Source organism: Mauremys reevesii, linkage group 6 (assembly GCF_016161935.1).
Source record: "Mauremys reevesii isolate NIE-2019 linkage group 6, ASM1616193v1, whole genome shotgun sequence".
Lineage (NCBI taxonomy): Eukaryota > Metazoa > Chordata > Testudines > Geoemydidae > Mauremys > Mauremys reevesii.
This window is the reverse complement of record NC_052628.1, coordinates 105500635-105521453: the sequence shown is the minus strand read 5'-3', so window position 1 is coordinate 105521453 and position 20819 is coordinate 105500635. Positions and strand designations below refer to the sequence as shown.

Below are 20819 nucleotides of genomic sequence, written 5' to 3'. Positions count from 1 at the left end.
AACCTACTAAAATGGAAATAAAACATGTCAGCTTGTGAGCCAAAGTGGAGGGGGAAAAAGACAGGTAGTTATTTATATGTATTTTGTAAATGCAGCTTTTTTACTGCGGCCTATAAACAGAATAGAAAATAATCTAGTTACCTGTGCATCAGCCAGCATGACATCCTTCAGCATGGGTTGACCCTTTGGCTCTCCATTTTCCATCCTCACATAATGAACCTGGTATCCTCGGATCTGACCATGCTGCTTATTGGGTACAGGCGAGCGCCATGACACTTTAACAGAGGTAGAGTTGACAGCCTCTACCTCGACTTTGCGAGGAGGACCACTAGGAACTGGAACAACATCATTGGATAAAACAGAATTACAGGCACCTGTCCCACCCATTTAGAGTCTTTTTCTTTCTCTCTCTCTTTAAGGGCAGACCCACTACGTTTTCTTTGAAGAATACAAATTGTTCAACAAATGAAAATGCTCAACCAATCTGCTCTACCTTTCAGTGAAAAGATCAAAAAACATGACTGATGCAAAAAATGGAAGAAAAAAGAGTATTAGAGAAATAGAAAAACATGTAAAAATGTACAAAAGCCAAGGAAGATGCTTTGAGATTCAAAGCATTAAAGTACAAAGAGATATTTTGTAATTGAAATAATAATAATAAAAAAAACAAAAGATTTCAAAAAAAAAGTTCCCTTTTGTTTTGGTTGGGTTTGGGTTTTTTGCAGTGGAACAAAAAGGTGGTCGATAATTGGGACATCTTCTGTTATATTCAGATATGGAAGACATTTGACAACCTAGATATTTAAAATAAAAAAATGTAGAGCATCAGTTTTCCAAAAGATTTTTTTAAATGCACCAAAGAACAAGAAGGCCATTCTTAAAAATCAAAAGACATAAGCTCATCAGACAGAAGAGTTAAAAAAAAAAAACAAGAAAAATGCAGAAAGATCCCCCCGTGAGATCTGTGATTTTTTTTTAATAGATGAGGAGGGGGAGAAAGAGCAATCTGGGTAGGTTCGAAGGAGCAGCAGTTTCAATTTGCTCAAAAAAACCAAAACTTTGCGTTTAAAGAAAAATTCAAAACTGATGTAGCAAAGGAAGACCTTTGATTAAAATCACATGGTGATAGTAACAGTGATTTTGGGAAAAAGAGGAGCAGGGACAAAAAAGGAATACTCTTAGCCTATACAAAGACAGCAGATCGAGAGAGAGTCATAGAGGTGCAAACGGATGTAGTGGAGGCAACATACCATCTTCATCTGTCCGAATCAATACTGATAAGCTCTCTGGGCCAGGTCCGACATCAGTGTGGGCAGTCACAGAGATCCGGTATTCAGTCCATTTTTCCAACTGTTCCAAAAGGTACTGAGTAGTGTCCGAAGCAATTCCCAAAATTTCATGGGGCTTGTCATCTTCCCCATCAATCCCAATGTACTTGATTGAATATTCTGTGATAATGCCATTCTGTTTTTCCACCGGTGGAGGTTGCCAACTTACCAAAATGCTAGTGGAGCTGGGGCTGGTGCAACTAATGTCTTGAGGAGGAGCTGATGGCTCTAATTTCAGTAGTGGGTTAGAGGAGGATTTGAGTGAAAGGATAGGAGTGGTTGAAAAAAAAGAAAAAAACATGAACAAAAGAAAAAATGAAAATAAATAAAAAGGGCAACCAAACAAAAAAAACCAAACCCCATAGAAACTTAAAAAGCAAAACATCAGATAATCGTATGCACCTTGGCTTATTAAAGTGAAGAAATTAAAAATGTATAAACCAACTAAATGGTGAAAAAGGATGTGGGGGAAATACATGAAAATGAAGCCTCAAAATAATATTACGTACCTGCAATTAAAATTCTTCTTCAAATAAAAACAAAATGTGATGCTTTTATATGTCTATTCATCTATCCTTGTAATGTCTGCAATTAGTGCAAGTTAGGATATTTTAAATGATTATTTTATGTATGTATTTCTTGCCAAATTTTAACTTCTACTGTACAGTCAGTCTTACATTCATTGAATAGTTTTTTTTCCCTTTTACTATATTCCACATAACTTGCAATAATTGCTAGAAATTGCTTGAGAAATTCCCTTTGAAACTTTCCTTCTGTCCCCCCGCTCCCCCTCCCAAAAAGATTATATTTTCATTTTTCTTTTTACAACTGAGTCTGCCTGTATCAAGTAAACTACAAATAATGTTTAAATGGAAAGCATTTATTTAAACATTTATTGTAGCCAACATAGTGTAAAAGCATGCAAAGTCAATAGAAGATGAAGAAAATCTTAGTCAAAGATTTACCTACCAGGACAAAAAGTGACAGGCTTGTTGATTCTGACTGTACCTTGTACTTACCCTAGATCTGCTCTCAGTTATATTTTTTAACTCCTCTTGGAGACACCTTTGCTAGTGAAGAATTAAATCCTACCAGCAATTTTTTTGGTAATTTCAATAAACTACCACCTCCGCGCATTTTGTCAGCAAAATAGCTATTAAATCTTACTAAAAGACTTCCCTAGCAAAACAAAGCAAAAAGATACAAATCTCTGAATTTATACTGTATCTTACTTCACATGAGCATCCATCATTTAGATCAAATATAACTTGTATTAAGAAGACAGCTAAAGTGCTTGCCCATTGTGTGTGATCTAGTCTCTCCCCCATATCCTTAAAGGAAAACCAAATGGATTTTTGGTACTACTTGGCACATCAAAGATAATTAAAGCAGCTGAAGAGTTATAGGGCCCTGCTGTGACCTACTGCAGTTACACATGTATCTTTTGGTTCCTCACAGATCTTCTATGTGGATCAATGGATGTTCCTCTGTGTGGTATTTTACCCTTCTCAGGGGAAAATAAGTGAGAATGTACCAGCATCTGGAGGAGTTGAAGGGGTAGATTAGCTTTTTTCTTTACAAAAAAGTCAGTGATCAAGGCACAAATCAAGTACACAGGATATACTGGTCATTACGCTACAGAGCATGAATATGTCCAGGAAGTATAAAAGGAAGTGAAAAGACTCCTTCAGGATATCATACTGACAGACTGATATCCCTGTAGCAGCTTTCTCTGAAGCTATGACTGAAGGTTACAAAAAACTCTGGAGAATATTTTGGCTGTATCCATGAGAGATTTCTATTTCTTTAAGTATCATGGGGTAGCCGTGTTAGTCTTTATCCACAAAAACGAGGAGTCTGGTGGCACCTTAAAGACTAACAGATTTATCTGGGCATAATCTTTCGTGGCTAAAAAAACCACTTCTTCAGATGCATGCAGAAGCATGCACTTCTTCCATGTATCCGAAAAAATGGTTTTTTTACTCACAGAAGCTTATGCCCAAATAAATCTGTTAGTCTTTAAGGTGCCACCAGACTCCTAATTTTTTTAAATCATTATATTAAAATAAATGCAAACCATTCTATCTTGCGTAATTGTTTTTTAAAATGCAATTTCTCCTTTACTTTGCAAGGTGATTTTTACACCATGTGCAATCTAGTAAACAAATCTATTAGGTCTTATCATATACCACGGACGTAAATTGGAAGTTTGCCATTGATTTCAATGGGATCTCTTGCAAAAGTCTGACTACCGAGTACTTTCTTTTCATATATATAACCTTTGCACTTTTTCACGTATTATCTCAATATGTAAAATAAAAAGAAGGCTACACACAGTGTAATGTCATCTTACTGGCCCTGTCCCATTTACTTCTTTCTTACATACCTAGGAAATGGAAATCAATGGCAATTTTGACTGTGCACAGAGTACAGGATTGGGCCTTAAATATTTAACTTGTAGCCACACTTAAATCAATTCCCACCCACCTTTTATGATGCTCATGCTCTCACGTGTAACTGAAATGGTCTCCATGAAAGGAAATAATTTTCTTCTATATCAAAATACTGATTTTGCATAATTAAAATGACAGTGCCCCATGACATTATACTTGATTCTTAGATAAGGGCTGCACAAATGACAGCATAATTGGGCCCTTTGTGTTTATTTAAAATGCCACAGACATGCCTCAGGAAGTTCACATTACTCATAAAACTCAAACTCTAAAGCAACAGTTCTTCAGGTACCTTAATTGTTACTAATATCTCATCAAATACTAGCAAAGCATGACAGTATAAATACAATAGCTCGAGCTGACTGATGTAAACCAGAATTTTGATGAGGCTTTGCAGTATTCATTTAAATAACCTTACTTCACTAAAAGTAATGAACCAATCAGCCTATAGAAAATTTAAACACATGATGGAATAAAGTTTGAAAATGGAGCAGTAAAGCGAAAGAATTACACAAAGTAAACTTTAGCTGACTATATCAACTCTTTGGGAAGTAATTCTCCATTACCTGAAGATCCCTTTAGTTAAGCTTCAATTTACATGTTTTCAAATTCCTATATAAATTCCCATCAGATTATTTCAGATAAGCCCTATAAATTACTCACATCATTTACATGAACAGCCAACAGAATGTGGTTTTCTTGTGTGTATCAAAATGACCTATAATACTAAGGTGCCCACCTTCCAAAGACTGGTAAAAAAAACCCATTAGGCAAAACTTAGAAAGAATAACCATAGTTATCAGCATGCCTGTTAGTGCATACAGTCCTGGAACCATCAAATGTACACGTTCTGCAGGAAGAGCATATCTGGATAAAAGGAAATAAATTTTATGGAATTTACACTGCGGAGCAGGAAATGACTAGGCAGAAATTTTAAGGCTCCAGACCATATAGGAGGCATGCCCTGCATGGAAGATCATTAGTATGCTAGTGGTGCACTAGAAGCTATACTGATATCATCATAGTACTGTCTCTTTAGACATTCTGAAGATGTTCTGCTTCTTCTCCTAAGGATATACAAAAGCCAATAATAATTCAAAAACAAGTCTTCTAAGCCTATTATAAATATATATCTTAAGCACTGTCCTGCTGTCGTGTTACTGAGATTCTTGCTCTCTATTGCTGTCTTACTGGCTTATCTGGCTGTGTCTGCTCAGCAGATACAAGAAGCAGAATAAAGCAAGCAAGGAGAGACACCTACTTGACTGCATGGTTCTCGCTGAGATTTCTGCAGTTGAAGCACCCAGGCCTTGTGGAGAGCGGGCAGCCAGACGGAAGTAGTACAAGCTGTTTGGCTTCAGGCTTTGCAGGCGGTAAGATGTAGTTGGCTCAATAGAAACACGTTGCTAAAGATAAGCAATAAGAGAACTGGACGTATTGATAAATATCCAAAGATACTTATTCAGAATGTTGTCTAAGGAGAAAAGCCCTCCTGAGACACTGATAACAATGTCATCAATGGGATTAATTTGTTTAAAACTTCTTTAAAAAATGTGAACATAGCATTTTAAGCAAAGTAATCTTAACCAAACAATGAAAGGAAAGTGACTCTATTACCTACAATAAATAAATAATGAAGAATGAATTTTTAAAATAAGCAGTTCAATGCATCAAGCTGCTAGGGAGAAATTTTGTTTGACAGTTTAAAAGGGATTAAATAATTATGTTCAAAATTTAAAAGAATATTTAGACACTGACAGATGACTAGAGCCTCATCTACTTATCTACATGTACTTATCACTCCAATGAAATTGGACTTTTATGGGATGGGTGATCTTGGAGTTAAGGCTAGCCTATTGTTACATTTGCATTCAAAATCTTAAGCAGCAAATTCTTCTAAAGGTATAAATATTATCAAGGACCTATGATCAGGACATAGTACAAGTTTAGGTAGGGGCATATATTTCATATGGAATTAAAAGATAGATCTGGGAACTCTCCTCTTAGCAGTCTTTTTTAGCTGCTGAGCATGTGCTTACATGTCGTCAGTACACATGAAGAACTTCTATAAACCTAAACTCAGTGAAGTAGCAGTAACCAGCTTTTGCTGTATTCCCAAAACAGCAACAAGATAGTGACGCAGGAGGGCACTGACATATCTAGCACTCTGCCGCTGTCTCCCGAGACCACTACTCTCGTTCTTTGCATTGGAAATCAGCTTTATAAAATTGAACATAAAAAATAAGAAGAGACTTGTTTTTTAAAAAAGATTGATTTAATGCAGCCAAAGAAACATTTAAAATGCTAATTGTTTATAAAGAGCAAACAACATCTAAAAAAAGTATCTTATGATTAGAAAAATGTATTTTCTTCCTGAAGCACATTGAAAAATACCAATTACCATGTTCTAAAAGATTCTCATTTATTGACTAACAGAAACAACTACTCATTATGGGTGAAATCCTGGCCCCATTGACTGCAATGGGGCTGGGATTTCTTCCTATGGGTCATTCCTAAGAGCTGGGCAAAGTCTGTGAACTCCATGCCCTGGAGGCAGTAAAGGGTTGGACAGCCTGAACTAGCCTTATCCCTTTGGAACTGGGAGCAACCTCCATGCCTGCCTTTCCATGAACACCCGTAAAGCTTCCCTTGGCCAGTAGCCACAGAGCCTTGCTGGTAACAGTGCTCAGAATGTGCCATCAAGCTGGTTGCTCTGTTGAACAAACCATATAATGTCAACATTCTCATATACCAGGAAAGCAGCTAAGCTTATACTTCTCAATCATTGCAGCCTTTCATGTCTTATTCCATTAAAGAAATACAAAAGGTGAGTAAATTTTCATTTACCTCTTCACCCTGGTCCCCATCTTTGTAAACCAGTTCATAGCTGGAAATGGTGTCAGAGCGGGGAGGGGTCCAAGAAAGTAATATGCTTGTTTCAGATTCAGGTTCTGCTTTGAAGTTCAGCGGTTGCCCTGGGACTAAAGTGAAAAGTTATACAGTGTTACCACCTATTTATTTCCCTTGTTCAATACTTATTATTCAAATATTTTCAATTATCATTGTAATACTTGGCACAATACTATCTTTTGTTTTAATTTCTGAACTTAAACAGATAATTGATGCAGCTGTACTAAGAAATAGGTACAAAGCGAAAAAAAGTATGCTGTAGTATAATGATATTACCAACTTACATTTTATCCTAAATTATTTCAAAGTTCCTCAGAAACTGTACACAAAGAAACGATATACAAACACAGAAATGCTGTCATCCTACAAGTGGACTATTGACACCTGTTTAAGAGCTTACAGCAGTGACTCTCAACCTTTCCGGATTACTGTACCCCCTTTAAAAGTCTAATTTGTCTTGCTTACTCCCAAGTTTCACCTCACTTCAAAACTACTTGCTTACAAAATCACACATAAAAATACAAAAGTATTGCCGCACACTATTACTGAAAAATTGCTGACTTTCTCATTTTTACCATATAACTATAAAATAAATCAATTGGAATATAAATATTATATTTACATTTCAGTGTATAGTATATAGAAGAGAATAAACAAGTCATTGTCTGCACGACATTTCAGTTTGTACTGACTTCACTAGTGCTTTTTATGTAGCCTGTTGTAAAACTAGGCAAATATCTAGATGAGTTAATGTGCCCCCTGGAAGACCTCCGCATAACCCCAGGGGTATGTGTGCCCCGGTTGAGAACCACAGGCTTACAGTAGTACTACAGGAAAAATTTAGGACTGGAACTAAAGACTATCATAACAACTGAAATTGCTTATGTGAACTGTGGCAAAAAAATGATGTATGAAATAAAGTACCGATAAGTTATATACAAGGTGGGGAAAAAATCTTCCAAAAACAGCTAAAACCATTACAGATAATTCCAAATGCAAAACAAGTTTGCTAAACTAGCAAGCAATTAAGATATTAAGCGTATCCTTGTCTTTAAGAAGGAACTTGCACACTTTTGCTATATCGTTACTCTTCAAAAATGGCATCCTGAGGCGCTATGTTTCTTTTCTTGCCGATTAACATCTTTATCAATTTATCTCAGTTTTCTAATAATTAAATGATTTTTCTAACTGCCAGCCCTCAAAATGCAACTTTGAATCTGATAGATGAGGGTTTTTTTGGGGGGGGAGGCATTATCTGGCTCATGTGTCATTTGTCATAAGGTTTATTCAGGCCAAAATCTACCCTCAGTTACACATGGGCATCTCCACTGAAGACTATGTAAAGTGTAAATGAGGGCAGAATTTGTCTTTTCAGTTAGAATGTAGGCAATAACTTTGGCACCCAAGTTTGAACATGTTTGGTTATGATTTCTATTGAGAATGCATGAATCACAATAGAATCCAAGCTCACTCTTCCATTGTTGTGCTGGCTTTGCAGGAATAAAAAGCAGTACACACACTTCTTTGGTCAGACAAATAATTAGCTATTATTCTCAATACACACAGAGAGCAGCTGTGGTAGGTCATAATAACAACACAGATAATATTTTTTGCATAATCATTTTTAAGAGTAGACACTCATTCTCAATTAAAGTACTTTTCTTTTGTACAGCCACAGAAAAGGAGTAACTAGCCCATCAGTGAGATGGAGTTCAGAAAGCCATTTGGACTTATGATAACCTGTTGGATATGATAGCTAGGATTTGACTTCTAAGTTTTGAATAAGTAGATTGACAGCTAATGGGAGATGTAAATTTGCCTGTATAGACTTTTAATAGCTTGTAATTGCCTACCATTAGTCCCCTCTGAAATAAACAGGACAAAATAGAAAGACAAGATGGGATAGGAGAAAAAAATCTTCTCTCCTACACTGAAGTAATGTGTCAGAGTGATGTAACTATATATGAAAAGATACCTGGTGTAATAAATGACCACTTGGTGGATATTACAGCAAATAATGACAAATCATTGTAAGTACGTAAGGAGCAACAGACCCATTTGAATGGGAAATACAAATTTGTAGCAAGGTGCTGGGAGTTTTGGACAAATTCTGACTTGGAAATAGGTTCTGTAATATCACTAGGTCTAACCTGCATTACTATCATGATGCTGAGTCCAAGTCATATTGTAGTATAAATGTATGCACAGAGCTCCATGTGGCTGCCTTACAACTCTCTTGGATAGGAACCAACTGGAAGCTGGTGATAGTTGCAATTTGCCTCCTACTAAATCTGGCTTAAAGTGACTTTGGAGTTGTACTGTTGGCCTGCCAAAGCATAATAATGAGCCATGGAGTTCAGAAAGCCATTGGACATGGCTTTGTCCCATGTGTAATTGTATCAAATGAAGGAAACACACAGGTGGACACTCATCGAGACTTTGCCTGCTCTACAAAACAAAAATGTCTGACACAGGACTATCAGACTTATGGAAAAGTGCTTCACTTGGATGAGCATGGATATTGGGAAGAATATTGGCAGAGTAACTGAGCAATTATAGTGTAATTCCAATGCCACATTTGGCTGGAATCTAGGGAGAGTCAGTAACATCACCTTGTCCTTGTGGGACTTTATGTAAAATAGATTAGAGTCCCTAAAGCCTTATGATAAATAATAATAATAATTGGAGATATACCTATCTCCTAGAACTGGAAGGGACCTTGAAAGGTCATCAAGTCCAGCCTCCTGCCTTCACTAGCAGGACCAAGTACTGATTTTTGCTCAAACCACTGAGCTACCCCTCCCCCCTCTCACTTACCATGGGAGCTGCAGTTGCTGCCACAACAAAAATAAAATTAACCATGTTAGAAATTCCACCTCACAGTTATGGTGCGGTTCAAAAGGAGATCTCATCAGTTTTTTGAGACCAGCATGGCTATCTCATGATATTAGGGTTGTCTAATGGAAGATTTTAGAAGAAATAAGCCCTTCCAAAATCTGAAAAGAAACATGGGGGAGAGATAGCTCAGTGGTTTGAGCATTGGCCTGCTAAACCCAGCGTTGTGAGTTCAATCCTTGAGGGGGTCACTTAGGGATTTGGGGCAAAAATCAGTACTTGGTTCTGCTAGTGAAGGCAGGGGGCTTGACTCAATGACCTTTCAGGGTCCCTTCCAGTTCTGTGAGATAGGTATATCTCCATATATATTATTTTTGAACCACGCAGATTAACTTCCCTTCTCCAAACGCATGAAAGGCCAAAACAACTCCGTAAGAGATGCTGTCTATAATCTAACTGACAGCTGCAGAAAGTAATCAAGCAGTTTTTGCACAGGACAAATCAAGTAATCCACTCGGGTCCTGAATTTTCTCCACTTCAATCTGCACAATTTCCTTGTAGTCTCCTATGAAGCTAGGAAAAGTAAATACTGTAGAACAAGGAAGCCATGCCAACTAGTAAAACACTCCTAGGATGGGATGGAGAAAGGTTTCTTGGTTCTCAGTGATTATATATTGTGAGACACTCATCTCCAACATCGCTCTCCTCAAGGATTTCTCCTTGAAGTCCTTGTTTACCATCTTAAAGCTGGGATTCACTTAAAATGTAATGGGACGCCATTCAGGCAGTGAACCTTAACTCCACCAGTTTGTGGCAGATATTTTCAATTTGTATTCAGGCAATGTCTGGAATTGTTTTGGATGGGGGGAAGGGAGCAGGAAGGGTTGGCTTCTATATAACTCCATAACAAAACAGAGGGAGCTACAACAAACAAAATACTAAACCAAAACCAGTACAATACTGCTGTAGGAATGACTCAAAGCCTCAAGATGTTGCATAAGCACTGCCCAAGTTGAGTACAAATTAAAAGAATACAAACTAACTTTTTCACTCATTTCAGGAATTTCACTGTAACACATACGTGGCACTTCTTTAGCCCAGAAAAAATGGTGCTCAGCAGTAGCAATGCAAACAGGAACCAAGCTGCATAAGCAGATATCTGCAGCTTCTGACCTACGCCACAGATGAAAAAGCAACTAAAGAGAGGCAGTTACAGGCTGTGGCAACTGTGCAGGTTGCCTTGCTCTTGCTGCTGGGGTGTGTTCTACAACACAGAAGTATAGGCTAAACCAAATCCAACTTGTCACATTGCATGATCATCGCACAGAGTGGGAATTTTTTACAGCACAGGTATTTTTGGAGAACAAAACATTTCAATAGCATCTTTTATCCAATGATTTCAAAGTGCCCTACAAACATTAATGAAGATTCTTAACTTCACTGTGAAGTATGTATATTCTTATTCTCATTTTATATAGAGGAAATAGACACAGAGATGTTAGGCAACTTACACAAGATTACACAGTGCATCATTGACAAAGTAGTTTATAGAATTAAAAATTAACTGATTTCCAGATCCATCCTCTAACCTCTATATCGGGGTGGGCAAACTTTTTGGCCCGAGGGCCACATCTGGGAATAGAAATTGTACGGCGGGCTAGGGTGCGGGAGGGGGTTAGGCCTCTGGTTGGGGGTGCGGGCTCTGGGGTGGGGCCAAAAAATGAGGAGTTCAGGATGTGGGAGGGGGCTCTGGGCTGAGGCAGGGGAGTAGGATGCAGGGTCAGGGGATGAGGGCTCCGGCTGTGGGTGGGGGCTCTGGGGATGAGGGATTTGGGGTGCAGGAGGGTGCTCCGAGCTGAGATTGAGAGGTTCAGACGGTGGGAGGGGGATCAGGGCTGGGGCAGGGGGTTGGGGTGTGGGGAGAGGCTCAGGGGTGCAGGCTCCAGGCGGCATTTACCTCAAGTGGTTCCTGGAAGCAGCGGCATGTCCCGTCTCCAGCTCCTACTCAGAGGTGCGGCCAGGTGGCTCTGAACGCTGCGCCATCCTCAGGCACTGCCCCTGCAGCACCCATTGGCTTGCAGTTCCTGGCCAATGGGAGCTGCGGGGGCAGCACTTGGGGCAGGGGCAGCATGCAGAGCAGAGCCCCCTGGCTGCTCCTATGTGTAGGAGTCAGAGGGGGGCCATGCTGCTGCTTCTGGGAGCCGTGTGAAACAGCCCCGGACCCTGCTCCCCAGCTGGAGCGCTGGAGAGGGGCAATCCCCAGACCCACCTCCCCAGTGCAAGCTCGAGGGCCATAGTTTGCCCAGCCCGCTCTAAATTATGGTTCCTATCATGGTCCTTTGTACATGTCCAGAAGCAAACATAGAAAGCAGTGTGATTCTTAAAGAAGTAGCTTAGGAGTCAGAAGGTCTGAAAATGGGCATGGAGGAGTTAACAGGAGAAGTTACAAGCTGAGTGGAGTTGGAAAGGGCCAAGATTTTGTGTTTGCTGAGAACCTCATAAAGTTGTTCCTAATAAGCCTTTACAGTTTAGGAATAAATAGCCCATTTTTTTTCTTTTTTTGTCACTTAATATTCATTTTTGTTAAAATACCACAGTCTCTCTGCACAGTACACAAGGTAATTAAAAGTAAACTGAGATAGTTTATTAATCCTGTGTCTGTGTCAACTCTCACAACACAGAAGTAACTTATGTAAATAAGGCTGGAGGTTTCTGACTCCTTAGAATTCTACAGTTTTAAACCTAGAGTGATAATATTGAAGAATAATTAATTAAAAAGTGTAAATGTGCAGTACATTTTGTCAAAAATCTCAAAACCTATAAATTAACTGCTGTAGAAGTTAATGAACAACTAACAATGCTAAAGTGCAATACAAATACGATGGTACAAACTCAAAAATATATTAAACATTTACTTGTAGGAAAATAGTCTAAATGATAGAAAAAAACAGGAGAGCGATTCCTGGAAGTGTTTATGGTATATGGTCAGTTTAATTCTATTGATGCAGTGAAGTTATCTTATAGGTACTTCACACTGCCCTCTCCCGTACTCAAGTTAAAGGTCCACAGTAATGTGTGCTTCACATTTCCAGCATTCTTTACAGTATTTTACATTACAGGGCTCAAAACCCCTATTAATTCAGTGTCTCAGGGCAGGTATATTTTTTGAGGTCACTTTTTTTTTTAAACACATACCTGCTCAGTGGGTCACTTAACTCAGTTATTCAGGCAGAAAGGAGGAGAGAAAGGGAAGAGAATATCAAGGAAGGAAGTGGAGATGCAAATAAACCACGCATGCAAAGCATGAATTGAACAGGAGGCTAGAAAAATAACATAAAAGGAATGGGAGGACAGAGATAACACAAGAAGAGAGTGAAGAAAACAAGAAGAGAATGCTGCCATGGCTTGTAAAACAAAAGTACACATTTTCAGTTTAAAATAAAACAAACAAACAAACAAAAACAGCCTAGAAGAACAAACCAAAGAAAAGCAGAAGGGGAAAAAAGAGTAGATTAAAAGGAGGAGAGGAAACATTGAGAAAGGGAAGTGGAGGGACAGAACAGGAGAAGGAAGCTGGAAAATGGAACAGAAGAAGCGATAATATTGTGGCTGGCATGCAAAAACTCGTATAAAGGGCAGGAAATACAGGAGTTTCTGCTCAGAGAATTTCTTGGATTGCTGCCTTGTGTGTAGGAAAGAGTATTACACTGCTCCCATCACTGTAGTATCTGACTGCAGGGGTCTGAGGCTGTGGCCTTCTTCACCTAGAGATACCTTGATATCAGCAGGGTTATTCCTGCAGATATTGAGCTATGTAAAGAAAGCTGGGGTTATCTGAATGGAGGTCTTCTGCATTAGGTCCTCTTTCCCACAAGGCAGCATGGCTCCCTCATCAGCATTATATATTACTCAGCAATTCCATTGTCAATTTTAGGAAAGATAGCCACTTTCTCTGGCGCTATTCTGCACTGCACCTACCCCTCGCCCTTTTCCCTGTCCCAAGCCTTGTGGAGATCCAAGTGAACAGCCATGACATAGACAGGCTTCCATGAGCTCCCAGACAGGCTGCTGCAGGACTATCGCTTTCTCTCGTTTGGCATTTCCGGGGCATTTAGCACTGCTTTCTACTTCCTCCATGTCTGACACTCCACAGAATTATAGGGCCCTAGGTGAGCAAAATGCATTGGTTTTAGACTTCATTTTCATTTACAGACTTTTTTAACATGGGGGCATACACAGAGGAAGGAGGGAAGTGATGATGCCAAAATGACTGACTGAACTGGAGTCAAATTACTGCTGATGATTAGGCAAGAAACTAATTTTAACAGGACACTTTATTACTATTACATTTTTGCATGTGTTTGATGTTCATGAAAGGTGTCAGACTGACAGCCTCAGAGTCTACTACCAAGCTATAGTATAGAATTGTAAGAATAATTTGTTTAAAAATTGCATGTTTTTCTCTGCATTTCAACGCTTCTATTAGAAACAGAACCAAAAAATCCCCAAAACACATCCAACTCATTAGCTTTACAATAAGGTTTGAACGTGTAATATAACGTGTAATATAATATTTTCCCTTTTACATTTATTTTAAAGATAGTCAGATATTTGCTCTTTCTATAATTGTTCCTTTCCATGCATTCAAATTCTTTCTTAACTATAATGTTCTGTGGTGACTGTACGTACACTTTAACTTTCATGTTAAGTAACATCCTTAGCTTAAAGTTAACAATGTGTTTTATATAGTAATTTTTTTTTGTTAAATCTAGGAGTTTCCCAGAGTTATCTATGTTTCCTGGAATTCCCTGTCCTGTGGAGTGTCTGGTTCTCCCTGCAATGCTCCCAGTCCTTACATAGTGGTTCTTCCTGGTCTGGGAAGCTAATAAAAGCAAAATTCTTTGTTCCTCCTCAGTAACTTCCCCCTCTCTGCAGAGCTTAGGAACATCCCTGGCCCAGAGACCCAGCCGGAAGATTGTTTTTATGAGGTGTGCAAGATGAAGGATGCACCTGGAGTCTGCTCTGGCATGTGGACGAGGAGTTGGTTTGAGAAAATCAGAAAAGTGAGGGTTGTGTTTCAGGGGAAATGTAACTAGTGAGTTCTGTAGTGAATTAGCTGTGAATGGGGACCACGCACCAGAGACATAGTTTACAGGTGGGGCAACATAAGTTAGGAGAGAACATCACAATCCAGTATGTATGAATTTGTCCATGCTGAAGTCCAGCATTTGCAGGAGTAAAATCATTAGGGAACATACATGGCTTGATCCTCCAGTAATTGACGTCAGGGGCAAAGCTCCCACTGATGTTAACAATGCAGGATCAGGGTCTTTCTACCATTTTCTATGTTGGCTTTTAATAGCTACATTTTTTTAAAATGTTGGCTATTCATGGTGAAAATGTTATCCATTTGTTTCGATGGCATAAATATCATAATAGTGATGAATAATAATAATTATTTTTTGTTTTATTTTTTATATTAACCTCTGCATGTTAAATGTACAATTGTTAAAAACAAGGCAATTGTAAGTTACAGGGATATAAAAGCATGTTAGATACCAGTCCTTATTCTTCAAAAGGGAATTATTTAAAAACTCCGTCAAACTCTTCCAAAGTGTTTATATGTAACTTTCTACAAATATACAACTGCTCTCTAACAGCAGGGTGTGTTAAATTTGATTATGGCAAAATTCGCTTTAATCAATGACAAACAGACTGAAACCCCAACTTTGAAAACTAAATGCAACCTTAACTATGGAGTTGCTGCTGACAACTTCATAATGTAAGATCAAGAGGCTTTTCCAAGATTTATGGTGAAAGAACATAACAACTGTAAACCATAAGAAATCAGGATGTCATCTGTCTGGATTTGCTGTAGTTAAAGAAATGCAAGGAAAACAATACCAGAGAACACAGATTTAAGCTACTCTTTTAAACAATTTGCAGCTTATTATACAACAAAGACAACACTTTCAACTGCTCACAGTTTAGAAAAAATAGTTATCCTCAGACAAAAAAGAATGAAACGTAGATTGACATTCCATCCTAGAAGTCAGAAATCCCCTTTTCTGGACAAGTCACTCCTTAAGATATATATTTGAACCACTGCTTTGAATGGTAAGTGACATGATAGACACTCAGTTAGAGAGCTACAATATTTTACCCCCACCCCACTTATGTGAAACTGAACCACAGCCCACAATAAAGGCAACTTGGGAGAGTTCTACTACATGCCATGGAAAAATCATCTTTTTGATGAAGAAAGAAGAAAGAAAGAAAAACCAACAATTTGTGACCAACATCTTAATTGAATTGTTTTATTTTGGATTAGTTAGATATTAAACCTAGATATTGAGCTGCAGCAGTGGCTCTTGGGATTTGTAGTTTGCATGACATGTGCCATGCCATTATCCCCAGTGAGCTGGGATCCCTGGTTGGACTCTTACATGAGGCCCATAATCTCCCCTCCTGCTGAACCACTGAGATGCACCATAAAAGTCCCATAGCTGTGGTGCACCATGGGAGATATAGTTTGGGCATAGAGTACAGCCCATAAACAAGATTGTGGGCATGAGGTACCCGAACTACTACTCCTATGATGCACCGTGGCAGCTCAGGGGAACATATTTTAATAAGAACCGAGCTGAAATTAATAATTAGATTATGGTTCCAAATCTAAAACTTTGTGTTTTCAGGGTGTTCAGGTTTTTTATACAAAAGTAAAGTTTTCGATGGAAGCAGACACTTTTGGAAAAAAAAATTGTTTATGAAAAAGTTTCAATTAAATTTTTGACCAGATCTACTCAGATAACCTAGAAAGTGAGAAGTAAAAATCAAGATGCCTGTTTCTTTAGCATTATTTTGTCATATTCAACTTGAATATTTATTATGCTGGTGCTGAAAATAAAACCCTTGCAAATGTGTTTCTTTTTCAAAATCCTCAGAACATTTTCCTGCCTCCCAATGATCACAATGCACATAATAGGAAAAGGCTTTGAAGGAAACCAAGCTCGCATAATATTGAATTGCACTGCTGTCAATTAAACTCTAAGACACAAATGCTGGTCCCAGTGAAGTCAATTGGAGTTTTGTCTTTGACTTCCATGGGAGCATGATTTGGTCCATCAAGTGATAGCTTACACAATTGAAATAATTATTCATGTGTTTTTAAGTTCTATACAGAGAAAAACAAACAAAAAAACAACCCCAAACCCAACCATCATTCCAGGTCCTGCTTCTTATGGCATTCTCTCTCTGTGTGTATATTTTTATATACACATACATTTTTATATATACACACACATACACATGAGAGAGAGAGAGAGGGAGGGAGAGATTCAAGCCACAAAATCCAGATCCTAATTTGAATACTCCAGTTTTTAGAGGAGGGAGGATATGTATCTGAAGTTTTCATTAATCTCTTTACAAAGATGGACCATTCACTAAATTTGGATCCAGATCGAGGTTCAGATTTAAAGCTTTCCTAAAGTTTGATGCTGCTCTAAGCTGGAGAGCACTGGCGTTGGAACAATTTGTACAGCCGTTGAAAAAAACTGTAAACCCTGTGTATGATGGAAAATATTTTAAATTAGGAGGTGCTGCCATACCCCAGCACCCCTGCTGGAGTTCTGTATTAGGTAAAACTTCCATACCCCTATCCTGTTGATTGAAAATGTTCACATGCTTCCATGAATTTTCCATCAGGCTTGTGCTTTAAAAAGCCTCTCCTCTCTCAAAACTGTTGTTTTTATGAGACAGTGTAAAAATAAAATGTCAGGTCAAGTCAGTTCCCAAAGTGAAAACGCTGGCATTGAGAATCACTCCAATAGCATCAGCATTATCAGGACTTCTTCATGTTACAGCAGCAAGAAGAAACAGCACAAGAGGGCATGTTAAGTGATCCAGTTTTAACAACACAAGGATACCAGAAATGTTTAAATACATGGAGAACTCCTCAGGTGACTATGCTCAGTAACATAACTTGGGTCATTCCAACTGGACCACAGCAGGAAACAGTTGCTCCATTGAGGTTAATGACAAACTCCTACTGACCTCAAACAGAGCAGAACCAGGCCCTTACTGAACAAAATGGATGAACCGCTTGTTGTGTCTCCAGCTAATACAATCTATCACACTAAGAACTAGAAAGGGGAGAGCAACATGGCAATCTAAAGACAAAACTCTGAAAAATGTCACAAATATGTCAAAAGCCTGAATTAGTATTCACTATCTAAATATACATACAAATATCAATCACATTGCCATCAGGTATGTTAGAAATGCTAATGAATAAACTTCTAATTTTAAATAATTTAAAAAACTGAACACACATTTCCCCAGTACACAGTACTTGCAGAAATTCCAAGACAATGGATCAAATTCTGTTCTCCATTTACGCACATGTAACTCCACAGAAGTCAATGGATTTGCATGCAGGTAAACAATGGCAGAGTTTGATCCAGTGCCTTGAGTTATATTTTGGAGACATGTTTTTCAAAAGCTGAGGGACCTTGAACTTCTACCACAAGAAACTTTGCTAGTGCTAAAAAATTCAACTGACTTACAAGTAGCATTTTATATTTCTATGTGACCACTGAACTATGGCATATTTCACACATCTTGTTCTAGGACAGTAAACAATAGGGACTTTTTATTCCACAGAGCTACAATAAAATAATGTCTGCAGTTTAGCACAACCAGCATTTGTGGCTTTTGATTTCATAAACATTCTTTGCATTCACTGAGCTTGCTAGTGATTTGACAATAAAATTAACTCCTGTACACAAACAAAACCTACCTGCAAATATAAAACAAAGAAACAGTAACCTTGTTTTACCTAGAGCTGTGGTGCTTCCCGTTGGATGAGTGGGGAAGGGAGGTTTATAAATCAGAAGTATGTGGATGTGCTTCTCTGTGCATATACACTGTTTTAATATGATTTTAAACATTTTCAACACACACAGATATATGTATAGGTATGTGTATACGTATGTGTGTGTATGTGTAGTATATACGTATTTTACATTTCCAAATCAATGTTAACAAAAATGATCTAACATACGATGCCCCATATACAATCTAAATTAAAATCAACTCCACAGAATAGTCAAGGACAAGACCACTAAAATGCCAGCTAATAACTGCTGGACAAACATAGTGTGGTACTTAGCATCAAAGGTACTGTCACAGCCAAGTAGTGGCCACAACATTTAGCTTTTTCCACAGCCTCACTTAGAATACTGTTGCTTTGGTAGAGTTGTTCGAGATTTATACATTGCTGAAAAAGGGAATGGAAGATTTGACGATAAAGACAGTTTCCTCCATTTTAATGACTGCAAGGGCTGTGGAATGGCAGAAAGATGTTTTGTGAATGATGCCTTTTAATGAGCAACATTTTGGAAGATAAAAAGAAAACTTTGGACATCTCTTGGGAGTATTTATTTCCCAACATTCACTCACTCAAATACTGTCTGCCCAATTTCTACATGTATGTAATTTATTCCACCATATTGCAGCCTTACCTCCTGTCTGAGTGATGACTTGAATGTCAGTAGACAGGGGTCCATCCCCGACAGAAGTAAAAGCAAGAACCTTCACAGAATATGTTTTCTGTGGTACCAGATTTCCAATAGTGGTGATATGGCTGTCAGCCACATTGTGTTTCATCCAGCTGTTGACATGTTGGGTGGGGTCCATGGTGTAATAAACTCTGTATCCTTGAATCTGGCCATTTGGTTCCTCGGGTTCTTCCCATTGTACCAAAATTGTAGTTGAGCTCAACATACGAGCCTGTACACTACGAGGTGCACTAGATGGTGCTTGTTCTGCGGTCCTTGTTGATACTGGCTCACTGGGTGGGCCCCGTCCAATATTATTTACAGCAACTACCCTGAATTCATATTCTGAATATGGGCTTAGACCTGCAACACTGTAGCGTGTTGTAGCCACCCCATCAATTTCTTTATACAGTTCCTCAGAGTTTTTAGGTTTATGTTGGATTATGTAGTAAGAGACTGGCTCAGGGTTCCCAGAATCCCAAGTCAATGTTATGCTTGTTGCTGTGCTTTCCGTCACCACAGGAGTTCCTGGAGGTTTGGGTAAGGCTAAAAATAATACCATAAAATTAAGTTAATAAACAGTACATTCCAATCCTTCTCTACTCTTAAAGTGTGATACGAAATCAAACAAAGCAAATCATGACATTAAGTGGGGTGCAATGTACTTGCTTTGGGCAGGAGCTACATCCCCTATTTAGAATTCAACTCTTTTGCAGGAAATCCAGTTGTTTAGTGCTGTTATTTATTCCAGAAACTTAACAGCGAACACAGAAATATCTCAAATCCCACATTAAAAAAGGTCTTCTGATACATGGCACAATAATGATTTTTACCATAGATCCACTAAGCATCTGCACAAGAACAGCCTTGCAGAGAAAGAGCGTGCACTGTTAAGGCTCGATTTTCAGAGGTGCTGGATACCTTCAGCTTCTAATGAACTTAACAGGAGTTGCAGACAACCAATAACTCTGAAAATCAGCAATCAACTTTTTAACCATTGTTGCTTTTGAAAAATGTACGGCCCTTGATTTAGCTAGAATGAAGGTAGCAAAAAACAGTAATGAAAAGAGAGGTTTGCTTATCTACTAATATACTTGCTGCCTGAATCGGTAGTTTATAATTTTAGTAATGCAGGAGTAGGCCAGATAGGTGGACTATATTCAAAGAACATTGCAAACAAGAACATGTTTTGAAGTGCAACTATATGGTAAGGGCTGATCCTGTAAGGAACTGAACTGATCTCTGCCTGCAGTCAGTACGAGGTTAGGGGAATCAACACCTCACGGTGCATGCTCAGTCTTCGGTACTGGATCTTACGTACTGTGTAGTGAGTTTAGGCACATCCTTGAACTGCACCACCCCAGGGGGCCTTCCAGTCACAATTCTTGCTTCCTCCTTGCTCTGCGTGGAACGTCAACATCAGCATGGAACCCCTTGGCAAAGGGCCCCTTGTTCTTTGCAAACAACTCTCACTTAAAACCAGACAAACTCACACACCAAACATGTCTTAAGGACATTTGGCCATAATGAGTAACTTATAAGGTATCTACAGAAAGCTTGTAACTTGTGAAGATTCTTGATCATTGTGAGATGTACAGACAGGTAATATTTAAGGAATAATGTATTAATATTGAAAAGATGCTTTATGGACTAAGAGTAGAAATTAGTCATCAGGAGATAATGTGTCTTGGTGATGGCCCATTTGGGCAAGGGGGAGTTGTCACCCTGCCCCGTTT

General features: G+C 38.5%; 1 protein-coding gene across 3 annotated transcripts in view; it reads right to left on the bottom strand.

Annotated features, from left to right (window-relative positions):
- PTPRD (protein tyrosine phosphatase receptor type D) overlaps positions 1-20819 on the bottom strand; it is a 1010945-nt gene that overhangs the window by 154104 nt on the left and 836022 nt on the right. For all 3 annotated transcript variants that reach the window (XM_039543118.1, XM_039543120.1, XM_039543119.1), the window contains 5 exons: positions 19048-19629; positions 6629-6762; positions 5043-5187; positions 1251-1556; positions 142-335 (listed from right to left, as the gene is read on the bottom strand). In XM_039543118.1, the coding sequence (XP_039399052.1) occupies positions 142-335; positions 1251-1556; positions 5043-5187; positions 6629-6762; positions 19048-19629 (1361 nt within the window). The remainder of the gene's footprint in view (positions 1-141; positions 336-1250; positions 1557-5042; positions 5188-6628; positions 6763-19047; positions 19630-20819) is intronic.